Below are 24,138 nucleotides of genomic sequence, written 5' to 3'. Positions count from 1 at the left end.
AGTGGCTCAAGAAAGATTCTGTGATCCTTCCTGCTCTCGGGCCACGTGTCCAGGGACGGGGCCGTGTTATCACTCTGCCTGCCCACTCGTTCAGTCTTACCAATGGGCAATCAAAGAAAATGTCTATCTCCCACTGGGCATTAACTGTAGACTGCATTTCACTTGTGCATTAGGTTTGCCTGCGTCTGCATTGATTGTGCAAAGACCGTAATGTTAAGGTATCTGCATGATATGAGAGGAAAGGCCTTAAAGTCAACATGAAAACTCGTCCATTGCCTTATTACAGGATGGCAAAAGCAAGTACAAGGGCTTTTAGAGCCAGTAGCTCCAAGAACATAGACCATAGCCAGCATTTAGCTTAAATGGAAGGGGGTGTATGTATTCCCCTCAACGTCGCAAAGCCATTTTTTATTTTTCTGAGAAATAGTGGAGGAGGCAGAAACAGCAGGAGAGCACAGAATGCATTGCCTGGCTACAACAACTACGAGTAATAAAAGAAGGTCTATTCAAAACAAAATTATAAAGAGACTACTTTGGAAATAAACCACCAAGACCAAATGTGAGAAGATCGAGTTATGTTTACAAATATATTTTGTTGAGTAGCCAAGCACATAAAATAAGGTCAAATTTGATTTCCGTTCCGACAGCGCCTTAACAGGGCAGCTTGGATCGTGGTTGATTGTTCAGTCACCAGATCCCCCCCCAGTAACCGTCTCCTAGTAAGGAGAGAGTAAGACTCATTCTCCTCTCCAGTCTTAATGAATTAAATTCTGAATGGACTCAGAAGATCATCAGCCCGTAATTAGGAGTTTCTGTGCCCTATTTCCAGTTTGGTCCTTAACACAAATGGACAGCAGATGCAATGATATGAACGGGCTCCTTACTCATCTACGCCAGAAATGACCTTGATCGAATGATTGCAACACACTGTCCTAGACGCTCTGTGATACTAGCTGTGGCTTAGTTAAACTCGTAACATGCCCCTCGTTGAAGTGTGTGGGATAATCCTATCTCATAGCATTTCTGCGCGTTCTCTGCCCAATATTCAACTAGATAAGGCACATTTGGATGCAAATGTTTTACAAAAATGTCATTTTCAGTCTTTAAAAAATTTTTTTTAATGTTTCCTTTTGAGAGAGAGCATGCGAGTGAGCGTGTGAGTTAGTGGGGGGGAAGAGAGAGAGGGAGACCCAGAATCCGAAGGAGGCTCCAGCCTCCGAGCGGTCAGCACAGAGCCTGACGCGGGGCTCAAACCCATGAGCCATGAGATCATGACCTGAGCTGAAGTCCGATGCTTAACCGACCGAGCCACCCAGGCGCCCCTGTCATTTTGAGTCTTAAAGTGGTCTTCAGTAGATTTGGAGAATGCGGAGGTGCTCTGGGATCCGTGGGACAAATTTACCCACCATCCTTTGAATATAATATAGTTGATTATTCTTTCTTTAATAAACATTTGGCACGTTGATTTCTTACAGCAAATGCAGGTTCTTTGACTTCCCATCCTCCCAGTGTGATACAGTCCCTCTCTCCCCTGCCTGGTTTGTAGATTATGAAATTAGGGACACAGTGAAAACCCACTTGTTGCTGCCTGTCACGAGCCAGGCACACACTATTTCGGTTAAGTCTCCGCCAGCTCAGCAAAGGAGGTATTATTATCTCCTTTCGAAAACGTAAGTAATCTGCTTGAGATTCTGTGACTAATACCTAGTAGAGACACGGTTCACGTGGAGACCTACCTTTGAAACCTATGTTGTTTTCCCGTTACGAAACAGCACCCCCCAAATTAAGAACAACTATTGGGGTACCTGGGTGGCTCAGTGGGTTAAGCCTCCGACTTAGGCTCAGGTCATGATGTCACAGTTTGTGGGTTCGAGCCCCGCATCGGGCTCTGTGCTGATGGCTCAGAGCCTGGAACCCGCTTCAGATTCTGTGTCTCCCTCTCCCTCTGCCCCTCCCCCGCTCATGCTCTGTCTCTCTCCTTCAAAAAAAAAATAAACAAACATTAAAAAAATTTTTTTTAATAAATTAAAAAAAAAACTATCATTTATTGGCACCTAGCTGGAGCCGAGAACCGAACCAGGCACATAACACGCATCGACACGAGCCTCCGAGACCGATGTGCTGAATACATAGGCAGCGTGTGGGAGGGCGGGGGCTCAGATCCAGGACCGCTGAGGGAAGAAGGGCATGAGCTTCGAGGTCAAGTACACCTTGTTCCCGTCGGCACTCCTTGCTTTCTTCATTTCGTCTCTGCTTCAGTCACGCGTTTTGACTTTGACGTTAGTCTTAGAAATCTTAACTGAAGGAAGTAACGCCTGGCGAATGATGCCCCCCTTTTGAGATTTTGGCCCACTCTTGGCTTCTCTGAATCCCGGGATGTTACCTGCACCAAAGCACTGACCCGACACAACCAAGTCACCTCCCCTTCCTAAAGCAGGAAACAACGATGGAAGAGAAGGCCGATGCTGACTCGATTCACACACACTCTCTAAGACATGGCCTCCCTTGACTCGGGGCCTTGCGAACGGATCCCGTCTTTCAAGGATCTCCGCTTGGCCCAGAACGTGGCCGACTAAGGCACTCGCGTGTGAAAGGAGCTTTGGTTTTTCGCACCGTCGCGAGGCATCCCCGGTGTTGGCATCTGATTGCAGCTTCTAGTTGTTTCCAGTTTGTCTTGACTCACCGGACAGCACACGTGTATTTCTCCGGGGCCATGATGAGTAATGATGTGCTTATGATTTTTTTAACGTCGCCACAGAAGTGAACCACGGTGTGGCGCTACTCAGGCTTTAGGTTTAGTCATCATGGTTTATTCACTGATGAAATCAGTTAACTCACACATCCCTCCCAGCGCTGTGAGGCAGGCACTGTGTGACCCCCGTTGTACGGAGGAGACCACCGAGGCACAGACAGCTCCGTGGGTGCGTGGCCTGTGCCGTGGCCCTGTGCTTACAAGGGCCACCTCCTGCTTCAAAGCGCGGTCTGTTGTCATCTGGAAGTTCTTCATTTTCGAGCAAAGGGCGCCTCGTTTTCATTTGGCTCCGGGGCCGGGCCAGTGAGGCGGGCAGTGCTGGAGTTCGATACCGTGTTCGAGTGAGAGGGCCAGGACTAGGCCCCGGGCGGTCGCTTCAGGGCCCACGCTCCCTGCCTGTGTGGACCTGACCCACAGAGAGGAGGTTCTGGTCCCAGAGCGGCTGCCTTGCTGTGGCGGCCGTGGGTCTGTCCTCCGTGGAGCCCCCCTGCACAGAGTCTGTTCATGGTGCTGCATGTTTGGAGGCAGCCGTCGGGGGGAGATCACTGAAGACGGCTCCTGACTCGTGGGAGGACTCGGCTAGTGCCTGATGGGTTCTTGCTCTTTTCTTTTTTTTTTTTAACGTTTATTATTTTTGAGGGAGAGCATAAGCACGAGCTGGGGAGGGGCAGAGAGAGAGGGGGACAGAGGATCCAAAGCAGGCTCTGTGCTGACGGCAGTGAGCCCGATGCGGGGCTCGAACTCACGAACCTTGAGCTCGTGACCTGAGCCGAAGTCAGATGCTCAACCCACTGAGCCACCCGGGCTCTTTTTAAAACAGAAATCTTGTAGTAGTTGATCGTTTAAACACTCTGGAGGGCCACCGCAGGAAAACAATGCCAATTTTCAAGTTGCATTCTCTTTAGGAGAGCATAAAACAGAGTAGAAGACAGACCGAGCCATAGGTTTTGAAACCCAGGCCATAAAAAGGTGCCTGCAAAGGCCTTTGGGAAACGAGCATGAAGCCTCCAGAAGCTTTGGAGTGATATTTATAGCCACACTGTGCGGCTTCTGTGATTCCATCAACGTTCCTTTATTGGCTTTCTTTTGCTTCCATAAAGACTTCATTGCCGTACGCAAAGGCTTTTGATGAATGCTTCTATTTTTAATTATGACTCTTCTTGTAAACCTCACTTTCAGTTGAAACGGGGGCATGAGGACCCTGGCTTGAAGGCACTAGTTATCTCTGAAGGCGAGGGGGCCACTGTGTTTGAAAGCTAATAGACAGAAGTCCCAGACACTCGCCCTCACAGGAAGAATACTTCCTCGCGGAGGGTGGGTTCTGAAAACAGATTAAGTAAGAGCCCCTAGGCAGACCGATGAGCGCCCCTGCATCCCTGCTTGGCTCCCCAAATGTTGGCAGCTGCTTCCTCAGGACCGCCCGGCCACGCACAAAAGGAGGATCTCTCTTTAGAGAAAAGATCTGCACACCCTGAAACTCTGGCTTGTCACTTCCGTTTCACCGTGACAAAGTGAGCCACCCGTCAGTGGCTCCCATCTGCACGTTCGGACCTCCCAGCCTAGCTCTTCAGGGCATTCCTGTTAAATGTGCGGCCAAAGAGAGCCAGGCATTGGAGGAAACCCCCTTCCATCACGAAAGACAGGAGCAAAAGCAAACAGAAAAAAAAGGAAGCCTGAGAAAGCAATAAAGGGAGTAAAGGAAACTGCAGCCGTGAAAAAAAGAGTAGGAAGCTCTCCGGGGCGCCTGGGTGGCTCCGTCGGTCGAGCGTCCGACTTCGGCTCAGGTCATGATCTCGCAGCTCGTGAGTTCAAGCCCCGCGTCGGGCTCTGTGCCGATAGCTCGGAACCTGGAGCCTGCTTCGTGTTCAATGTCTCCCTCTCTCTCTGCCCCTCCCCCGCTCATGCTATCTCTCTCTGTCTTTCTCAAAAACAAATAAACATTAAAAAAAATTGGAGGCTCTATAAATTAAAAGGGGGTATTCCAAGATCAAGAGTTTGGGGAAGTAAACTACACAAATGGTTGTGCGTATATGTCCATACACACATGCGCTAGAAGTTAACATCAAGCGTATCTCCTGGAAAGTAAGCCCTTAAAGGCGAGATAAAAATTGATGCAAGGAAGAAAGGGAAGAAGGGAGGGAGGGTAGGAAAGAGAGGAAGGAAGGAAGTGAAAGGAAGGGACAGAAAGAGAAGGGAAGAAGGAAGGAAGGAAAGGGAGGGAGGGAAGGAGGGAAGGAAGGGCATTAGTCCAGGAGGCTCAGCCGCTCAATCCTAGGGGTCCAGAGAGGAGGAACAAGGAAGACAGAAGGAGAATTAGAGGAGAACAAGAGGAGGGCACAGCTTCCCAGACTGATACCCAGCACAAAACAAAAAGAAAGGGGGGCGGTGGGGGGAACCAGGGAAAAGAAACAAGACCCACACCAAGATACAGCATCGTGAAATTCCAAAACGGCAGGGATTAAAAAAAAAAAAAAAAAAAAAAAAGTGAGCATAAAGCTTCCAGAGAGGAGGTGGAAACAAAGTGTGCTTAAAAAGGGAAAGATACTGGGGATCAGAATGGCGTCAGACTTCAGAACAGCAGCTGCTGGAAGGTGGCGGGGGCAGGGCTCTCAAAACAGAGGGCAGATGATTTCAACATTGGGACTTGAGCAGGACATCAAATTGAGAGCCATTCTCAGACACGCGAGGTCTCCAATAATTGACCCCCACGTACCTTTCCTCGGGAAGTTACTGGAGCATCCGGTGCCTCATGATCAGGGCAGAAATTAAGACCCAGGCAGCAGGAGGATGCCCGGGGCCGTGGGACCACCACGTGGAGGGCTGGGCTCGCCTCGCCAGGTCTAGAAAGCCTGGGACAACATCTCCAAGAAGAGAATAAAACCCGCAGATCACCTCATGCGTCTCATCACACTGAGAGAAAACCTCTGGCTTTGGCCGAGCTTGGGGATGACTTTGTGGTAGACACGTCGAAAATTGAGCTCCCCCAAAACATTAAATCGCACCGAAAGGAAGGTTGCTTACGGCACGGTGAACAGCTGGCTCGGGTGTGCATAATATTTGCGTAGTCACGACACTGGTACATCTTGGATGTTGACATAACAGAAAAGGCAGGCCACTGTGTGTGTGGACGACGGGAGCAGCCGTGGTGGGGGTGCAGCTGAGTGGTCACCTTGACCTTCTGCACAGGAAGTAAAATCAATAGCATGAAAGTTTACGTCTGGCACCATGAGTTAGCAGCGTCGACACCAGAGTCGCTGAAAATGCCTCTTCCTTTCCAACACGTGTGTCGGGGGCTGCCTGGGTGACTCAGTCAGTTGGGCGCCCGACTTCGGCTCCGGTCACAATCTCGCGGTTCGTGGGTTTGAGCCCCGCGTGGGGGCTCTGTGCGGACAGCTCGGAGCCTGGAACCTGCTTGGGATTCTGTGTCTCCCTCTTTCTCTGCCCCTCCCCCCGGTCGCACTCTTATCTCTCTCTGTCTCTCAAGAATGAAGAAAACACTAAACAAAAAAAAAATTTTCTAATAAAATACGTATGTTGAAAAGCATTTAGGCAAAAAGCTCATGTCTTTTTTTTTTTTTTTTCCCCCCAACAAGCAAACTTCCTAGTAGTTTGAAAAAATGATGCGTGATGTGAGTGGGATAAAAGGGACAGGATTCTGTGGTTCATAAAAGGTAATGTGAATTTGGATCGTAGCTGTCCGGGACGCCGCTGGGATGATTAAGAGCTTCTCTTTAATAATGAAAGTGACTGTCTCAATAAAAATGGAAAGAAATGCCTACCTAACACAATCGAAGGTCATTAACTCCAGAGAAGAGGATGAAACGGGTGTTTCCTTTAAGTTTTATAAGCTCAGGAGTTCTTTCTTTCTTTTTTTTTTTTTTTAATTTTTTTTAACATTTATTTATTTTTGAGACAGAGAGAGACAGAGCATGAACGGGGAGGGTCAGAGAGAGAGGGAGACACAGAATCCGAAACAGGCTCCAGGCTCTGAGCGGTCAGCACAGAGCCTGATGCGGGGCTTGAACTCACGGACCGCGAGATCATGACCTGAGCTGAAGTCGGACGCTTAACCGACGGAGCCACCCAGGCACCCCTCAGGAGTTATTTCTGAGAGTTAGGTCTGCCGGGCAGCCAGTCAGCTGTTTTTCTCGAGCGTGTTGGTCTCAGGACACTTCTGCCCTCGTCATTCGTGAGGACCCAGGCTTTTATTTGTATGGGTCTCCTCTGTAGTTATCGACCATATGGAAAATTAAAGCTGAGAAATTTGAAAAAATATTAATTTATCTAAAAGATCAATAATAAACTCAGATATTACCAGAGATATATATTTTTTAACGTTTATTTATTTCGGAGAGAGCGAGCGGGCGAGTGTGCACACGAGAGGGGGAGGGGCAGGGAGAGAGGGAGACACGGAATCCGAAACAGGCTCCAGGCCCCGAGCTGTCAGCACCGAGCCCGACGCGGGGCTCGAACTCACGGACCGTGAGATCGTGACCTGAGCCGAACTTGGACGCTCGCCCACTGAGCCTCCCAGGTGCCCCTAGATAAATTTTTACTCAAAAAAAAAAAAAAAAAAATTAGTGAGGAGAGCGGCATCGCTTTATTTTATTGCAAATCTTTTTAAAGCCTGGGTTAAAAGACAGTGGGACTCTCCTATCTGCTCCGGCATTCCTTCCGATGCCATATGTTGTCTTGGATGAAGTACGTGAAGAAATTCCAGCCTCGAGCAGAGATGTGGTTGGAAAAGAGAGGCGTATTTTAACAGCCTCTTCCGAAAATTGTGGGTAGTCTTGACAAGTAGTAGTTTCTTAAAGGTTAGCTGCGACGTGGAATCTGAAACCCTATGAATGAGTTTCCGTAGTCTACTTAACAGAGTCTGGTCTATTTACATTAACATCTATCCGTCTGTCCCGCCCTGCACTTTGAGTCGATCTTTAACCCACGCGTGACCTTGTGATGTCGTGCGTTGATCATTGGGAAAATACGGGGTCCCTGACCAATGCAGATCTCCCAAATGTCAACACATCTTATCACGGCATCCGAAAAACCAAATCACCTTTATTAGTAACACTGCAGTCTCCCTGGGAGAAGTCTCTAAGTATTGGGAAGCTGTCAAGCTTCATTATGACAGACACTGCTTTTCCAAGATTCTGACTTTTGCTTGAAAAACTCAAGTGGCATCATCGGCAACAGATATGGTCAGTTGTTTGCCTTGAAGCGACAGGTTCCCTTTGTTCATTTTGGAAAAAAATGTCTGCCAGGCACCCAAGTCTGAACAACCGCAGTTTTTCGGTGTCTCATTAAAAAGGCAGCTCAGGGGCGCCTGGGTGGCTCCGTCGGGGAAGCGTCCGACTTCGGCTCAGGTCATGATCTCGCGGTCCGTGAGTTTGAGCCGCATGTCGGGCTCTGTGCCGACGGCTCGCAGCCTGGAGCCTGTTTCGGATTCTGTGTCTCCCTCTCTCTCTGCCCCTTCCCCGCTTGTGCACGCGTGCGTGCTCTCGTGCACTCTCTCTCTCTCTCTCTCAAATATAAATAAAAACATTATAAAATTAAAAACAAAGCAGGATATGTACTGAAGGGTTGAGATTTAATAAAATGAATACATTCTACACCCTCAAAGATACTCTCATGTGAAACTGGCTTATTTCCTCCACGGTGGAAGCTTAGCGTCATTTGCCACCAGCTTGGTGTGAGATGAAATGCCGGAGAATTCTGGGGCGCCGACGTCGATGGGCTCAAACAGTAGTGGGTGAAAAGCAGATATTTATTGCCTTAGCGTTCTCATGAGACATGTTGACTGTGCCGTTGTAAGGTGTCCCCACAATCCATACATCTTTCAGAATGCTAACGACAGAGACGGGGACTGATGAGTTTCATAGGATTTATGACCGTATTGGGACCCCTGTTTGGTCCCAGTCTTAACACGCAAGCCATGCCCTGGAGGGAAAGGGTTCCAAACCGTCCGCCTTTTAGCAGGAAACTAGTAAACCATTTTTCTTGAAAATGTTTGATATTTGAAAAAAAATGGAAATGCTAATACATAGTCTTTATTCTGTTACCACTCCCGTGTGTGTGGGTGCACTTTTCCTCCCAGATATGTAGACTATATACCTGAATATACCTTTTCTGGGTTTTTTTTCATGTTCATTTATTTTTGAGAGAGAGTATAAGCGGGGGGTGGGGACAGAGAGAGGAGGGGACAGAGGATCTGAAGCGGCCTCTGTACTGACAGCACAGAGCCCAATGTGGGGCTCAAACTCACGAACTGTGAGATCATGACCTGAGCTGGAGTCCAACCCTTAACGGACTGAGCCACCCAGGCGCCCCCCCGCCCCCCGCCGCCCCCCGCTAATATACCTTTAAAAAGCACCAAGTGACATGTCAAGAGTTTGGTCTAGACCAATTTTACACTCTATTACTTGTGCCTTAAAAATGAATGAGTTGAAATCATTTTTCCCTCGGGCCTCATCTATTCCTTATAGACACTGGCTACTCTCTCTGTGCTGAAGAGAAACTTAATCATGTTTGGTGAACAAACAACACTTCCTGGAACTGATGTCCCATGTGCGTGACTAAATCGTTCAGCCCAGAGACAACAGGGGTTATACACCATCTCCCGTTATTATCCTGTTTATGACTATAAACTACGATAAGGAAAAATCTTGACCCACTACTCACACACGTGTATGTATAATTAAGACAGCTTTCTGGAAACAGTGATCACCCTCAGTGCAAAGTGGTATTTCTGTGATATTTCATTTTAAACCAAGCTAGTCCTTTCTTGTTGTTGTTTATTTATTTTTGAGAGAGAGAAAGAGCATGAACGGGGGAAGGGGCAGAGAGAGAGAGGGAGACCCAGAATCCGAAGCAGGCTCCGGGCTCTGAGCTGTCGGCACAGAGCCCCACGCGGGGCTCGAACTCACAGACCGCGAGATCGTGACCTGAGCCGAAGTCGGACGCTTCGCCGACGGAGCCACCCAGGAGCCCCTAAACTGACACATTAAACGACTTTTGTCACCTGTGAATGGGTCACAGTATACAGTTTTTAAACCAGGGGTTTAGACTTGGTTTCTTACAGGCTGTTTTCTCAAATTCCTGGTGTGGTGGACATTTTGGGGCCGTGGCGACTCGGGGCTGCTGTGTGTCTAATGCGAGTGTCTCTTCTCTTTCATTCTGTTGACCTCTCTTATTGCTTCCTTGAGAGGACCCCGTCTTCTCACTGAAAGTCCCCCCGCTTTGCCCATGTGGATACCAGCCCTGGCATTCTGGCTTCTGGTGCTGACTTCTCTTACTCTCGAAGACCAGTTTTCCCAAAGGGTAGGGTGAATACCACTAAGGTATGCAGGATGGCTTTAGGTGGTGTAAGGATGAACATTTTAATAGCTACGTATTTGTGCGTCACGGAGAAATATATCTAGAACACCCATACCTATGGTTTCCTGGAGTTGGCGGCCAAAGGCTAATTTTTTAAGTCAATTTTATCTTATTTTTTTTTTTCAACGTTTATTTTTTATTTTTGGGACAGAGAGAGACAGAGCATGAACGGGGGAGGGGCAGAGAGAGAGGGAGACACAGAATCGGAAACAGGCTCCAGGCTCCGAGCCATCAGCCCAGAGCCTGACGCGGGGCTCGAACTCACGGACCGCGAGATCGTGACCTGGCTGAAGTCGGACGCTTAACCGACTGCGCCACCCAGGCGCCCCTTATCTTATTTTTTTAAGCTAATTTTTTTGAGAGAGACGGGGGGTGGCGTGGGGAGTGCAGAGAGAGAGGGAGAATCTCCAGTGCCGTTAGCCTAGAGCCTAATGTAGGGCTCAGTCTCACGAACAGGGCACAAACCGTGCGGTCGTGACCTGGGCCAAAATCAAGAGTCTGACGCTCAACCGATGGCACCCAGCTGCCCCTAAAGTGAATTTTAAATCATTGTACCAGTTGCACGGAGATAGGACAAAATGACTGAAGGTTGAGGGGCAGAGCTGCTGAATCCAGGCCCCGTCTGTCTCACCCTCCCTTCCCTCACATACTCACAGACCCTAGTTACCTGCCTGAGCCACCTCTTGGACAGCCAACCAACACCTGGAACTCAGCAGGTTTAACCCCGGCATTTCTCCTTTCTTACCCCAAATGGGCCCATCCTGTCCGTTTCCCCCGATGTCCTAGTCCCTTCTGTGTATTTCATAATCCATGGAAATAGCAAGTCCAAACTCCTCACTATCTCTGCGATGCTTCTCAGAGTAGCTTGCTTCATTTTTCCATTCGTCGGAAGGATATCGTAAACCTTCGGGCGGATTCCAGCCTCTCCCATGCCCATCCCTTTCCACTCTACACCGCTGTTAAGATCTTTTGATGTCATCAGAGCAGGCTGCGGAAGTTACATTCCCCTGCTCGCGTCCTACCGCATGAAATCGAATCCGGTCCCCTTGGCCCCCAGGGGTCTCTAGCGATCTATCCTTAATTTCCGTACTGGAACACTCCGCGCTCAGATCAAGGCCATTCGCCTGCTGTGTCCTGCAGGTGTCTTGACCCCTCGAGCTTTTCTGCCGTGGCCACCACCTGAAGTGGCCTCCTTCCCTTGCTTCCTTTAAATCTGCCTCGATTCGCCTCCTAAAGGAAGCCGTGCATCTCAAAGGATTCTTAGCATTTGTGCACACTCTGCGGTCGGTCGGTCGCTATTGAGCTGCTTTGTGTCTTTGTTGTTGTTGTTGTTGTTTTTTTTTTTTTTCAACTTAAACGACTTTGTAATTTTTGACGGCGTTATATATATGCAGAAATACAGTTTTCACAATTAGGCTAAAACCTCCCCCTGATTAGCATCTCACCTCCCAAGGGCAGGGCCGAGATCGGCTAGAGTTCCCAAATACCCTGTGGGATGCTTTTGGCTGCAAAGTAACAGAAAACCGCGACTCGAAGTGGCTTGAAGGATAAAGACATCTACTGCCTCAGGTTACAGGTACAGAAGTAGGACAGGCCCCAGGCAGGGGGAGATACAGGCCTGCTCAGTGATGTCACCAAGGACCCAAGTCCTTTCTTCGACTCAGCCCTGGCTTCATCTGAAGGCTGGTCCTCAGTAGCAGTCGAGGCTACGGGCTCTCTGCGGCCAGAACGGGGTGGGGCGGGGACGAGCTTACCTGCGCAGGCGCAGAGCCTCTTCACCCATAAGCCCTCCCTGTTACTCCAGGAGAGTACGAAACGCTGTCACCGTCGCGACTCACGTAAGCAGAGGGTGTGCGCTGCGACGAAATGAAGGACTTGTTCTAGGAAGGAAGTTGGTAGAAGAGGCATGGAGGCCACGCAGGCAAAACCAAGGGGATCCACTACAACGTGGTGCAATGTGCCACGCCCTGGGGGGCACGCCCTGCAAATAAGGGCTTGCAAGGGAGGCTAAGGCGGGGAATGCATCTGTGTCTACACTCTGCGTCTCTGGATATACACATAGACACACAAATTCTTACATACGTCATTCATAATAACACGGGTACACATGTATATTACATATACAACGTCACATAGAGTATGAGAAATACTGTCTTTTCCAAATCAAGGCATAAGCAAAATGGTACATTTAGATAAGAATCAGCGTGTACGCGTAACACGCTACCACAGAAGAATAGGTAAAATTATACAGCCCCTGGGAACCACAACATAAAGAACTAAAGGGAAGAAGCACCAAACGACGTGAATCCTCAGGTGGGAAATCCTAACTAAGCCACAAAGCCGCCGCGAGAACTTACGAGTAAATTTATCACAGTCGCAGGGTATGAAGCTAACATACAAAAATCAATTACGTCTTCCGTGAGATGCTAACAGCAAACAATTAGCACATGAAATCTGGGAAAGAGTTTCACTTACAAAAGCCTCAGAAAAACGCCCCCCCCCCCCCCCACCAGATACTTAGGAAAAAATTTAGTAAAAGATGTGTGGGACCTCTGCACTGAAAACCACAGAAGACGGCTGAGAGAGACCAAAGCGAACACCAATGGGCAGAAAGGTAAACCACGGTCCTGAATTGGAAGGCCTGACATTGTGAAGATGTGAATTCTTCCCAAATGGACCAACAAGTAAAATGGAATCCCAACCAAAATTCCAGGAGGCTTTTGGCTATTCTGAATTGTATGTGGAAACACAAAGGACTTAGGGGAGCCAAAGCAAGTTTTTTAAATGAAGAACAAAGTTGGAAAATGCTCACCCCCTGATTTCCAGACTTACTACAGACCTATGATGATCAAGAAGGGGTGCCTGGGTGATTCAGTCGGTTAAGTGTCTGACTTTGGCTCAGGTTATGATCTCGTGCTTTGTGGGTTCAAGGCCCATGTCGGGCTCTGTGCTGACAGCTCGGAGCCCGGAGCCTGCTTTGGATTCTGTGTCTCCCTCTCTCTCTGCCCCTCCCCCACTTGTGCTCTGTCTCTCAAAAATGAACATTAAATTTTTTTTTTTAAAGAAAGGGTGGTCATGATGAAAATATAGATTGAGATCATTGAACAGAGTGGAGAGGCCAGAGACAGATGCCCCATATATAGTAGGTTGACCTTAGATAAAGATGCCAAGGCAATCTTTTATTTTCATTGGGGAAAATAAAGTCTTTTAATTTTTTAAATGTTTATTTATCTTTGAGAGAGAGACAGATAAAGCATGAGTGGGGGAGGAGCAGAGAGAGAGGGAGACACAGAATCTGAAGCAGGCTCCAGGCTCCGAGCTGTCAGCACAGAGCCCGACGCAGGGCTCGAACCCACGAACCGCAAGATCATGACCTGAGCCAAAGTCGGACACTTAACCAACTGAGCCACCCAGGCGCCCCAATAAAGTCTTTTATTGGGAACAACTAGACATCAGTATGGGGAAAAAATGAACCTAAACTCTCACCATCCATCCTAATAAAAAATTAAACCCAAACAGATCAGAGACCTAAATGAAAAAAAATTCTAGAAGGAAACACTGAAGAAAATTTTCACACTCTTGGGGGACAGGAGGCAAAGAGTTCTTTGGACACAAAATGCATGAATCATGAAAGGATAAATTAGATCTCATGAACCTCAGAATCATCATGCTAAGTGAAATAATCCAGGAGCAAAAAAGTATCTACTGAATGCTTCCATGTATAGAAAATTCTGGGAAATATCTATGATAGCAGCAAAAACTAGATCACTGATTGCTGAAGGAGGGATGAACCACAAAGGGGCACGAGGAAATGTCTGGGGTGAGAGAAATGTATGTATCTTGATTGGAATGAAGGTTTTTTTGTTGACTCATCAGATTGTACACTTGAAATGGATACCATTTATTGTAGGCAAATTTTATCAATAAAAAAGAGACACTAAATACCCTTCTGAAAAGATTTATAACTTGAGGTCTGCGGGAGCTGTCTCTACACTTAGTCGGTTGGCTCTGTGTCCCCAGTTCACGTCAACCCTCCTGATTGGCTACATGACATCGTAAACAGTGAGTAAAGATCACCAGATTCCTCAGAGCCAAGTGCAAAAGAGGCAACAGAAGAATTAACAGGTCCCTTTGATTTCGACTTGACTATTATACTTCCTTCCAAGCACTTTATGTAGAACACAGCAGAAAAATGGCAGTGGTCTGTTAATCACTTTTGTCAATTTTCGCCAATTTCTAGCCAGAGTTTCCATACATGAAGGAATTAAAAAAACTGGAAAAGCTATTCTCATTGGTCTCTTCTGGGAAGGGCTAACGACTAGGCCAGTTGTAAGAGGAAGAGGAGAGAACAGTGAAAAAAAGCCATCATGGGACTTTATATCACTTTTTGTGTCGCTCTATTTTTTTTTTTTTTTTGAGATTTATTTTTAAGTCATCTCCACACCCATGTGGGACTTGAACTCACAGCCCTGGGATCCACCGACTAAACCAGCCAGGCACCCCGTTTTGTGTCACTGTGTCATAGAAACACAGAAAAAAGTTTATGGCTTGATGCACTAAGAATTGAAAGGTTAATTGAACGAATTGAGCATACTTATTTATTTGCAAAGGATTACGGGACAACAAGAATTACCAGGAGAATAGAATATATTTAGCTCCCAGTAAGTCATGTCAAACACAAACCTAAGAATGAAATATTTTGGTTAGCAAAAAATAAAAGCAAATTTGGGTTTACTTGTGAAAAGCAAGAGAAAGACGTATTTCAGACCCTAACTGCTGAGCTCCACAAACGTGGAACTTGAAGAGGAACAAACTGATCCTATGTAGGTGTAGGGTTCCCACGTCTTATCTTTGATGTGCATTTCTAATCATAGCAGATATTTTATTGACCACCGACCATGGTGCCTGGCATACAGCAGCTATTAAATATATGTTCAACGTCTGTCTTCAAAACCTTAACATTGTCTACTTTTTGAAAGAAGACAGTTTAACAGAAAGAATCCGGGCAAAAGGGACATTTTTGGTTTAGTTCATTTTCTTCCTCTCTTATTTAATCCTTTGAAATAGGTTTTTTATTTATTTACTTTTAAAGTAAGTTCTCCACCCAGTGTGGGGCTTGAACTCACAGCCCCAAGATCAAGAGCCACATGCCCTCTACCTACAGAGCCAGCCAGGCGCCTCTCTGAAACAGGTTTTCAGCTGACTGGAAGCCCCACTGAGCGTCGCGATGGAGATGGACACTACTAGGGTGACCTCCCAGGTCACGAAGACAGGTAGAGAGGACTCAAGACCTACTTTAGGGGGATGAGTTTGAGTTGTCCATAGAAGATTCGAATGGAGAAGACCAGGAAGCAGTCCAGAACTCAGGCTTGCTGTGAGCTTGTGACCGAGGCTTGGAGGTGTTCCGCGCAGAGGAGGGGTCAGAGCTGATCCGAGAGCAGAGCGAGTGGCAGGAACAGACAGATCCCATCCTGGCACCAGTGGGCGCCCCCGTCCCACCTCCCCTTCCGCACAGAGGACCCCTTTAAGGCAGCAGTGGCGGGGCGGGGGAGGCGGGGACCTCGACGCTGCAGGTTTCCAAATGCTAAATTATTCAGGAGCCACTTATCCAGTATTTAAGGTTGATTTATTTCTTGCAGTAGCTTTTTAAGATAAAATAAAAGGTAAAGCGAACTCCTATCTGACCTCAGTCCATAAAGGAAAAGCTTTTTTGGCAGTCGTTTTGTGATCAAGTTTTCCTGTCCAGTAGTGATTCAAAATACTGTCTTTTGCTGCACCTAGGCACAGCTGTGTTAGACAAACCTTAATAATTTAGCATTTTTCACCAGCCAGCAGGTCACGCTGCTAATGGCTCCCTGGTTTTCAGGCATTCAATAAAATTCAACTCCAGCTGCCTGTTCCCTCCCATCATCCTGGAGTGCAGCAGCCCAGACTGGCTGCAGAAGCCGATAGAATATGGTAGAAATACTGAGATCTGCAGGAGGCCCAGCTAGGAAACCCCGGCACCTCTCTCTACCGTGATCTGCCACGTTCAGTTCTCGAGAGAGAGTTGAGGTGGCATCCATGTAAGCCCCTTCTTTTTGTTTTCTTAATTTATTTATTTTTGAGAGAGAGAGACAAAGCACAAGTGGGGGAGGGGCAGAGAGGGAGACACAGAATCTGAAGCAGGATCCTGGCTCCGAGCTGTCAGCACAGAGCTCAACGTGGGGCTCGAACCCACAAACCTTGAGATCACGACCTGAGCCGAAGTCGGCCGCTTCACCGACTGAGCCACCCAGGCGCCCCTGCAACCCCCTTCTCTGCATGCAGAACACTGCCCGAAACCTTCCCTCTCCTGGCTTCCCCGTCTCCCCAAAATAGCTCACATGGAGTCTGGCTTATAAGTCAGTTGAGACTCTAAGAAAACATCACCTAAAATATCCCCATGAAAGGGCAACTAACAATCACCAACCTTAAATGGTTTGTGCCAACCAATCCATCACTCATTGCACCCTGTCAACAAGTGTGTACATTGCAGACCCTCAGATTCCTGAAATTGACCTGGTATATTATAGAGGACAGTTTAATCTGGGAGCTATCCTACTAAGTGAAAGCAACCCATGGAAATAAATTCTGCCTCCCGAACATATAGGACAGAAACGTTTTTATTTGAGCCTTCTCCTGCACCCCCATTATCAAGTGAAGTGAAATCTGAGAAACTGACATTAATTTGTTTTAAGTTCTATTCTCTACCAACTTCAGCAGTAATGGCTACAGGACTTTTTAAGCCCGAGAACCACGTTTGCCAGCACACAGCTTCCGGAAATACATACTCCCACTCGTGGCCCGTTTCTGCCTCCCCAAAACAACTCATCAGGAGTACAGGTGAAATTGATGATACTTCCAATAAACACCAATTCGAGATTTGTTTTTACAATTATAGTAGGTTTCCTGCAAGAAATTAAAATGCAGACCTTTCAAAAATTAGAATGATTGACACTTCCACTCTGTTCCCCTGTGCTTTTTTTTTTTTTATTAAGCTTTTTATTTTGAGCTCATTGTAGATTCACATGCAGTTGTAATATACGTATGCCCTCTACCTGGTTTCCCCCAAGGGTAACATCTTACAAAACTAAAGCGCAGTAGAAATGGACGACCCCCCCCCCTCCCCGCTACATTGCTAGTGAAAATGTAAAAAGGTACAGCCACCGTGGAAAACAGTTCGGCGATTTCTCTAAATGTTAAATATAGAGTTACCATATGACCCAGAAATTCTATTCCTGGGTCTATACCCAAGAGAAATGAAAACATATGTCCACACAGATCACTTGTACATGAATGTTTATAGCACCGATATTCACAATAGCCAAAATGGGGAGAATGGATACGTAAAATGTGGTCTATGCATTCAATGGAATATTACTCAGCAATAAAAAGAAAGGAAGTGTTGATCCATGTTACAGCGTGGATGCTGAGTGAAAGAAGCTAGAGATAAAAAAAAAAAAAAAAAAAAACCTACATATCCTATGATTCCACGTCAGTGAAGTTTGCCAGAATAGGAAAATCTATGAAGACAGAAAATAGGTTAGTGGTTGCCTGGGGCTGGGAATAGAGAGAGGTTAAGAGAGTGATAAGGAATGACCGTTAGTGGGTACAGGGTTTCTCTTTGAGATGATGAAATGCTGTAAACACAGATAGTGGCACAACTCGGTGAATATACTGAACACGTATTTTTATGGTATGTGAATCCTATCCCAATAAAAAAAATTTTTTTTTAATTAACCTAACTGGTCATTTCCTCCACACAATTAAATAAGTGTGGCTTTACTCATGGGAGGAAAAATACAGTATAACACAAGCAGGATGTTGACATTGATTCAGTCAAGATGCTGAATGGTTCCTTCACCACAAGGACCCCTCATGCTGCCCTTTTTTAGCCACAGGTACCTCTCTGTCCCCCACCCCCACCCTGACCCCTGCACCCACTAATCTGTGCTCCACTTGTACAATTTAGTCATTTCAAGAATGTTATATAAATGGAGTAACATAGTATGTAACCTTTGGGGATGGGTTTCCTCCCATTCATCCTAATTCCCTGGACATTCATGCGAGTGGTTGTGTGTATCGATAATTCATTCCTTTTTTTATTGCCGAGTACTATTCCCAGGTATAGACGTAACATATTTTGTTTACCAGTCGCCTGCTGCACGACATCTGTTATTTCTGGTTTGGGCTATTACAAATGAAACTTCTATGAACATGGTATACAGGTTTTCACGTAAACGTAAGTTTCCATTTCCCAGGATAAATGCCCAAGACTGCAAATGATGTGTCACGTAGCAGCCTGTGTGTTTAGCTTCATAAGAAACTGCCGAGTTGTTTTCCAGCGCAGTGGTGTAATTTGCCATCCCCACAGCAATGCAGAAGCGATGGTCCTCACCTGCATGTGCTGTTTATTTTTGTTTTGGCCGTTCTAATAGGTGTGTGGTCACAGCTCACCGTGGTTTTAATTTGCACGTCCCTGATGGCTCATGTTGTCAAACATCTTTTCACGGGCTTGTTGCCATTTGCCTGTCTTTTTCCTATCCTAACTGAATTCGAACTTTTATTTTTCTAAGCTGGAGTTTTGAGAGTTCTTTATGTCTACCAGATGCCAGTCATTTGTTGGCTCTGCGGTTTTACAAGTCTTTTCTCCTATTCTGGCACGAGTCATTTCATCCTCTTAACAAGGTCTGTCACCGAGCAGACATTTTTCATTTTACTGGGGTTCAGTGTGTTCATTTTACCTTTTATGGATCATGCTTTTTGATATCAAGCCTTACTCTTCGCCTAGTAATAGATCCCAAATGGTTTGCTTTTCTTTTTCTAGAAGTTTTATAATTCTGCATTTTATTTTTAAGTCCATGACCCAATTTGAGTTCAGTTTTGTATAAGGTGTGAGGCTTACATTGAGGTTGAGGCTTATTTTTTTTTTTTTTGCCTATCCGTGTCTGATTGCCCCACTGTTTTTGCACCTTCCTCAAGCCCATATTAATGTGGGTCTATTTCTAGTTCTCTGTTTCGGTTGATTAAGTGTCTCTCCCCGTACCAGTACCAAACAGTAGTACCAAACTCCTACCTCATCACTTTCAAGACTGTTTTAGCTATTCTACAGCCTGTGCCTTTCCACGCAAATTTAAGAATGAGTTCATCTTGTCTACCGTCCAACCTCGGCTTGGGTCACGATCCCCTGGTTCACGAGTTTGAGCCTCAAATTAGGTTCTGTGCTGACAGTGCTGAACCTGCTTGGGATTCTCTCTCCCTGCCCCCTCCCCCCCTCACGCTCTCCTGTGCGCGTGCTCTCTCCCTCTGTCTCTCGAAATAAAGAAGTAAAGTTAAAAAAAAAAAAAGAAAGAAAACCTGTGGGAATTGCATTAAACGCAGAGATCAATCTGGGGGAAGACGGACCACTTTGCCATGTTGGGTCTTCCCATGCATAAACACGGGATGTCTCTCCATTTATTTAGGATTTCTTCCATTACAACCACATTGTAATTTTCAGCATACAGATCCTGTACGTGTTAAGTGTATCCCTACATCGTGTTCTCTACAGTTGATCATAGTATTGTTTGTAATAGCACTTTCCACATGTTCATTGTTAGTAGGTGCAAATGCAATTGATTTCTAGGTGTTGATCTTGCAGGCTACGACCTGGCCGAACTCACCAGTTCTCGTTTTGGTTGTTTTCGTTTTGTTTTGTTTTTCAATAGATTCCTTGGAACTTTCTGTGAAGACAACCATGTCATCTGAACATAGGGAGGATTTTACTTCTTCCTTTGCAATTTGCATGGCTTTTCTTTCTTTCTTGCCTTACTGCCGTGGCTGGAACTTCCAGCGATGTGTTGAATAAAAATAGTGTGAAAGCAGGCAGAGTTGCCTTGTTCCTGAGCTTAGAGGGAAAGCATTCAGGCTCTTGCTGTTAAACATGACGCAGCTGCAGGGTTTGTTTTTGGTTTGTTTTGTTTTGTTTTGACCAACAAAGGTCTTACAAAATTAGTTTTGTCCTCTTCTCCACCCCCCCCCGCCCCGCCCCCCACATACCCTTTTTGAGGAGAAGCAGCTAAGTCTCAACTTGGGGATTGGCCCAACCGAGATGACAGAGCAAAAAGGAACCGCAAAGGAGATTTTAGTACTTCCTCTTCCAGGCCAGGCTTGCAAGAGTGATAAAACTAGGCTTCCTTTCGAGGGGGGGGGGGGGGCTACTTTACAGCCCTAATCAGCGCCAGGGAGCTAATCCACCAGGGCCCTTGCAGTCTGCAGCGAGCTAAGGGCACCCCGTAGATGGGGCAGAAATTGGCTGTCACACCGGAGAGCCCCGCTCGGGGAGTGGGGGGTGCCTGTCCCCTCTCCCACTGCCCTGCTCTCCCAGGCAGCTCTGGCAGCTTCGCTTGCCTGCCACCCCGAGCTGCCGATAGCGGCGTCTCAGATACCCAGATCCAGGGTGACAGGAGTGGCCGGGGCCAGATTGAGATTTGTGTGAGCTTTTGGCAGTGGCTCAGCCCAAGCGGAGGATCAGCTGCGAAGAAAGGGAGCAAATTAAGACTTCCGTGGCTGGGTAAAACTGATAGCAACAAAGTGCAGCTACAATACGTGTAATCCCCGGAACATTTCTTGTTTTTAATGGGGGCAGGGGATGGATAGTTTAATCTAAAATTTAAAAAAGAAAAGCCATCACACCCCGCCCCCCCCCCCCCCCCCCCCCCCAGTCCGCGTTGCCCTCTCCCCTCCGGGGTCCCCGCAGGCCCCCGCCCCTCTCTCCCGGGCGTCGCCCCGCCCACCCGGCGGCGCTCCCCTCTCGCCCCACCCCCGGGCCGGCCGAGACCACACCTGCGCAGGTTAACCCTGCGGGGACGCGCCGCCCGTGGGTGGCGGGGAAGGTGAGCGGGGGAGCGCGGGGGGGCGGGGGGAGGTGGGAGGACCAGGCGAGGCTGGGAAAACGGGCCTCCGCTAATGGCGGCCCGGCGGCCGAGGCGGGAAGGAGGGCCGCGGCCGGAGGGGGGCGCCCCGGCCGCCGTCGCGCGAGCCGGCCCCGGGCTCCTCGGGGTCCTCTTCCCACGCTTCCTCCTCGCCGGTCCGTACCAAAGCCGCCGGGAGGCGGGGGGGCGGACCGTTCCACTCGGGGAGGGGCGGCGGGTTAGGCCGCGGCCCGCGCCACCTGCGGCCCCCGGACGGGGGCGGGGGCTGAGGGGCCGGGGCCGCGCCGTCCTCTCCGTTCCCTTCGGTTCCCTGCCGGCGGGCGGGGCCGCCCCGGCCGGGCCGCCCGCCCGCCCGCCGCCGGCCCGGAGGCCCCTCCCCACGGCGCCCCGCGCGTCCCCGCCCGCGCCCGCACTCGGCGCCCGCACCCCCGCGCGCCCCCGCCCGCGCCCCGCGCGCCCCCGCTCGCGTCCCCGCCCGCACCCCCGCGCCCCCGCCCGCGCGGCCGGGACGAGCGCCGCCGAGTGCATGCTGATCCCTGTCCTCCTCCTCCTCAGGCGGCGCTGGCGGCGGCCCCGGGACCCGCGGAAGCCGGCATGCTGGAGAAATTCGAGTTGGAAGAAGAAGGTGAGTGCCCCCCCCGCCCCCGCCCCCGCCCCCGCCGGAACGCGCTCCGTTTCGACGCCGAGGGGCCGGGGCGCGGGGACCGCCGGGGTTCACGCCCCGGAGGCCGTGCGGCCCCGGCTGCCGAGCGCGGCCGGGGATGCAGACGCCGAGCCGGCCGAGGACGTCTGCAGTGGCCCGCGGGTGCCGATCGGGGGTGGGGGGGGGGGGGTTGGAATCCGGGCTGGGTCCGGGAGGGGAGCCCCGAAACCCGGCCATCCGCTCCGAGGGGTGGCCCTTTTGTCCTAACCAGCCCAACTCGAGGGAGAGCCAGGTGTCATGCAGCAGGAATTGTTTGTGGTGCCGCCGTACACGTAGAGGTAACCCCCAAATTGCGTTGATGGCCCATACCTTAAAATAACACCAGCCGGTTCCCTGCTCTGTATTTCCGAAAATACCACCGGCAGGGTGTGTCTTCTGGTTAATAGGGAAAGTTAAATAGGAAAACCAGAAGCGGCTTCGCGAATTGGGTTTGAGTTCAGGTGACCCTGTCACTCCATCATTTCTGTCGCCTCTGCGCTCGCTCGGGTTTTCTCTCTCCTGCCCTGTTTGCTTCTTACTTACCTGGATCTTGTGAGGAAGCTGTTGAAACGTGAAGGGGGTGAGTTCGTTCTTTGGCAGAATTGATATTTGAAACGGAATGCGATGAGCTTTCACCTGGATTGTATTTTGAAACTGTTAAAATGCAAAGGGCGCAAAGCTTGTTCTTTGCCAGAATTAGTATTTGAGATGGAATATGGCGAGCTCAGAGTCGGAAAAGAACTTTGTACGAGATGCTTGACGGTTTGAGGAATTTAATTTGAAAGAACTCCACGCTATCTCGTGTGCTTGCGTTATTTATTTAGTGACTTCTCTTTGCCCCAGGAGTATTCATGGAATAAAGCTCCTGGAACAAAGAATGTGCCATGTGGATGCGGTGCCGTGTGCCAACTTTACTTTAATACTTTTGTTCATTTACAGCCAGGCAATGACTTAAATAAGCGTGCACAGCCAACATGAGAATGTCAACCAGATAGTGTTAGGCCTGTACCTGCGTTCATTTTATGTTTTAGCTTCCCTGCAGCATTTCACAAGCACGTTGCTAGAAGATAATGCACGCGTAGTAATTATCATTAGAAGTCTGCATCCATATTTATTATTAAGGAGCAGTTACGTGATACATTTCAGAATCTTACTGGGACCTAATTTGCATTTTCTCCTACTGAAAAATAATCCAGTATCTTAAATCGAATCCTCCTCGTTGCTCATCAGTTGCATATCGCGGGTCAAATTTTGGCCACTGTCCACAGAACAATCCGGTGCGTCTCCCTTTCCGTTAAGATGTCGAGTGTCTGTATCGTAGGGGTTTTCTTTGTCCCTGATACCAGTAATAAGAGTCTATTGCGTTTAAACTTTTTGCAGATTCACTTGTGGGCCAGAGGAAAGTGGAGACCACATGCGTTAGAAAGACAGCACAGTTATGGTTAAGGACATAGACCCAGCTTCACATCTCAGCTCCATTTCTCGTGTAGCCATGTGACTAGGGACAAATCACTGAGGTCCTCTGTCTGCCTTACTTTCCCTGTTTGTGAGATGAAGCTAATACCAGGGTGTTTTGAGGATTAGATGAGATAATTTGTGTAATGGCATTTAGGACGGTGTAAACCCACAGTAAGCACTGTGGACGTGTTAGTTACTATTTTTTTTTTTAATGCCGTTAACCATTATACCGAATTCATGGACTTTTTAGGCTTTTATTAACAACCCTTAACATGGAGAGTCTTCTCGACATGGATTTGACGGTTTTTGGTTTTTTTTTTTTCTTACTTGAGATTTATTGATTTAATTATGTTGCGTTTCTCAAAGCAGATCTACGGGCCTGGTTTCTTCTGCATTGTTTCTGCCGACATAATGAATATGAAGTATGAAACCTAAGCATCTAAGGAAAGGGATTTCCTGTTTTCGCCCAACTATTTTTATCTATATCGCTGTCATTACTTTAAAGCAGGCTGAATCCCACAAATAACCCTGTCAAACTTTTCTAGATTTTTTTAAGAAGGCAGAACGTTAAGCACTTGCTCGGAAGCCGTTAGCAGAGCTAGAAAAAGAAATAGTGTCGGCATGCTTGTCTAAAATGCTGCTTTGTTTCTTTTGAACTTTATATTGCTTATTCATCCATAGGATGGAAAAACTGAATATCCAGCAGAATCTTACGTTTATTTGCGGGGGTGGGGAAGGTCCTCACAGTTTAAGCCACTACACCCTTCAATATCCTGTGAACTACGTGTTAGCAGCCAGCCTTCATCACAGATGGCTGTTGAATCGATCCTCATTTGATCTGTAAACTTCTTTCTTGGGGTCCGCGGGTGGCTCCGTCGGTGAAGCGTCCATCCAGCTCTCGATTTCAGCTCGGGGCGTGATCTCACGGTTCTTGAGTT

General features: G+C 48.1%; 1 protein-coding gene across 10 annotated transcripts in view; it reads left to right on the top strand.

Annotated features, from left to right (window-relative positions):
- PRKAG2 (protein kinase AMP-activated non-catalytic subunit gamma 2) overlaps window positions 1-24,138 on the top strand; it is a 263,354-nt gene that overhangs the window by 182,098 nt on the left and 57,118 nt on the right. For 6 of the 10 annotated variants that reach the window (XM_045496234.1, XM_045496231.1, XM_045496230.1 and 3 more), the window contains one exon: window positions 21,616-21,685. In XM_045496234.1, the coding sequence (XP_045352190.1) occupies window positions 21,616-21,685 (70 nt within the window). Of the gene's footprint in view, window positions 1-20,917; window positions 21,022-21,190; window positions 21,216-21,615; window positions 21,686-24,138 lie in introns of those variants that run through there. The other 4 variants (XM_045496239.1, XM_045496237.1, XM_045496238.1 and 1 more) reach the window with 3 other exon arrangements.

This window comes from Leopardus geoffroyi, chromosome A2 (genome assembly GCF_018350155.1).
Source record: "Leopardus geoffroyi isolate Oge1 chromosome A2, O.geoffroyi_Oge1_pat1.0, whole genome shotgun sequence".
Classification (NCBI taxonomy): Eukaryota; Metazoa; Chordata; class Mammalia; order Carnivora; family Felidae; genus Leopardus; species Leopardus geoffroyi.
Note: the sequence above shows the minus strand (reverse complement) of the source record. Positions and strands in the feature narration are given on the sequence as shown.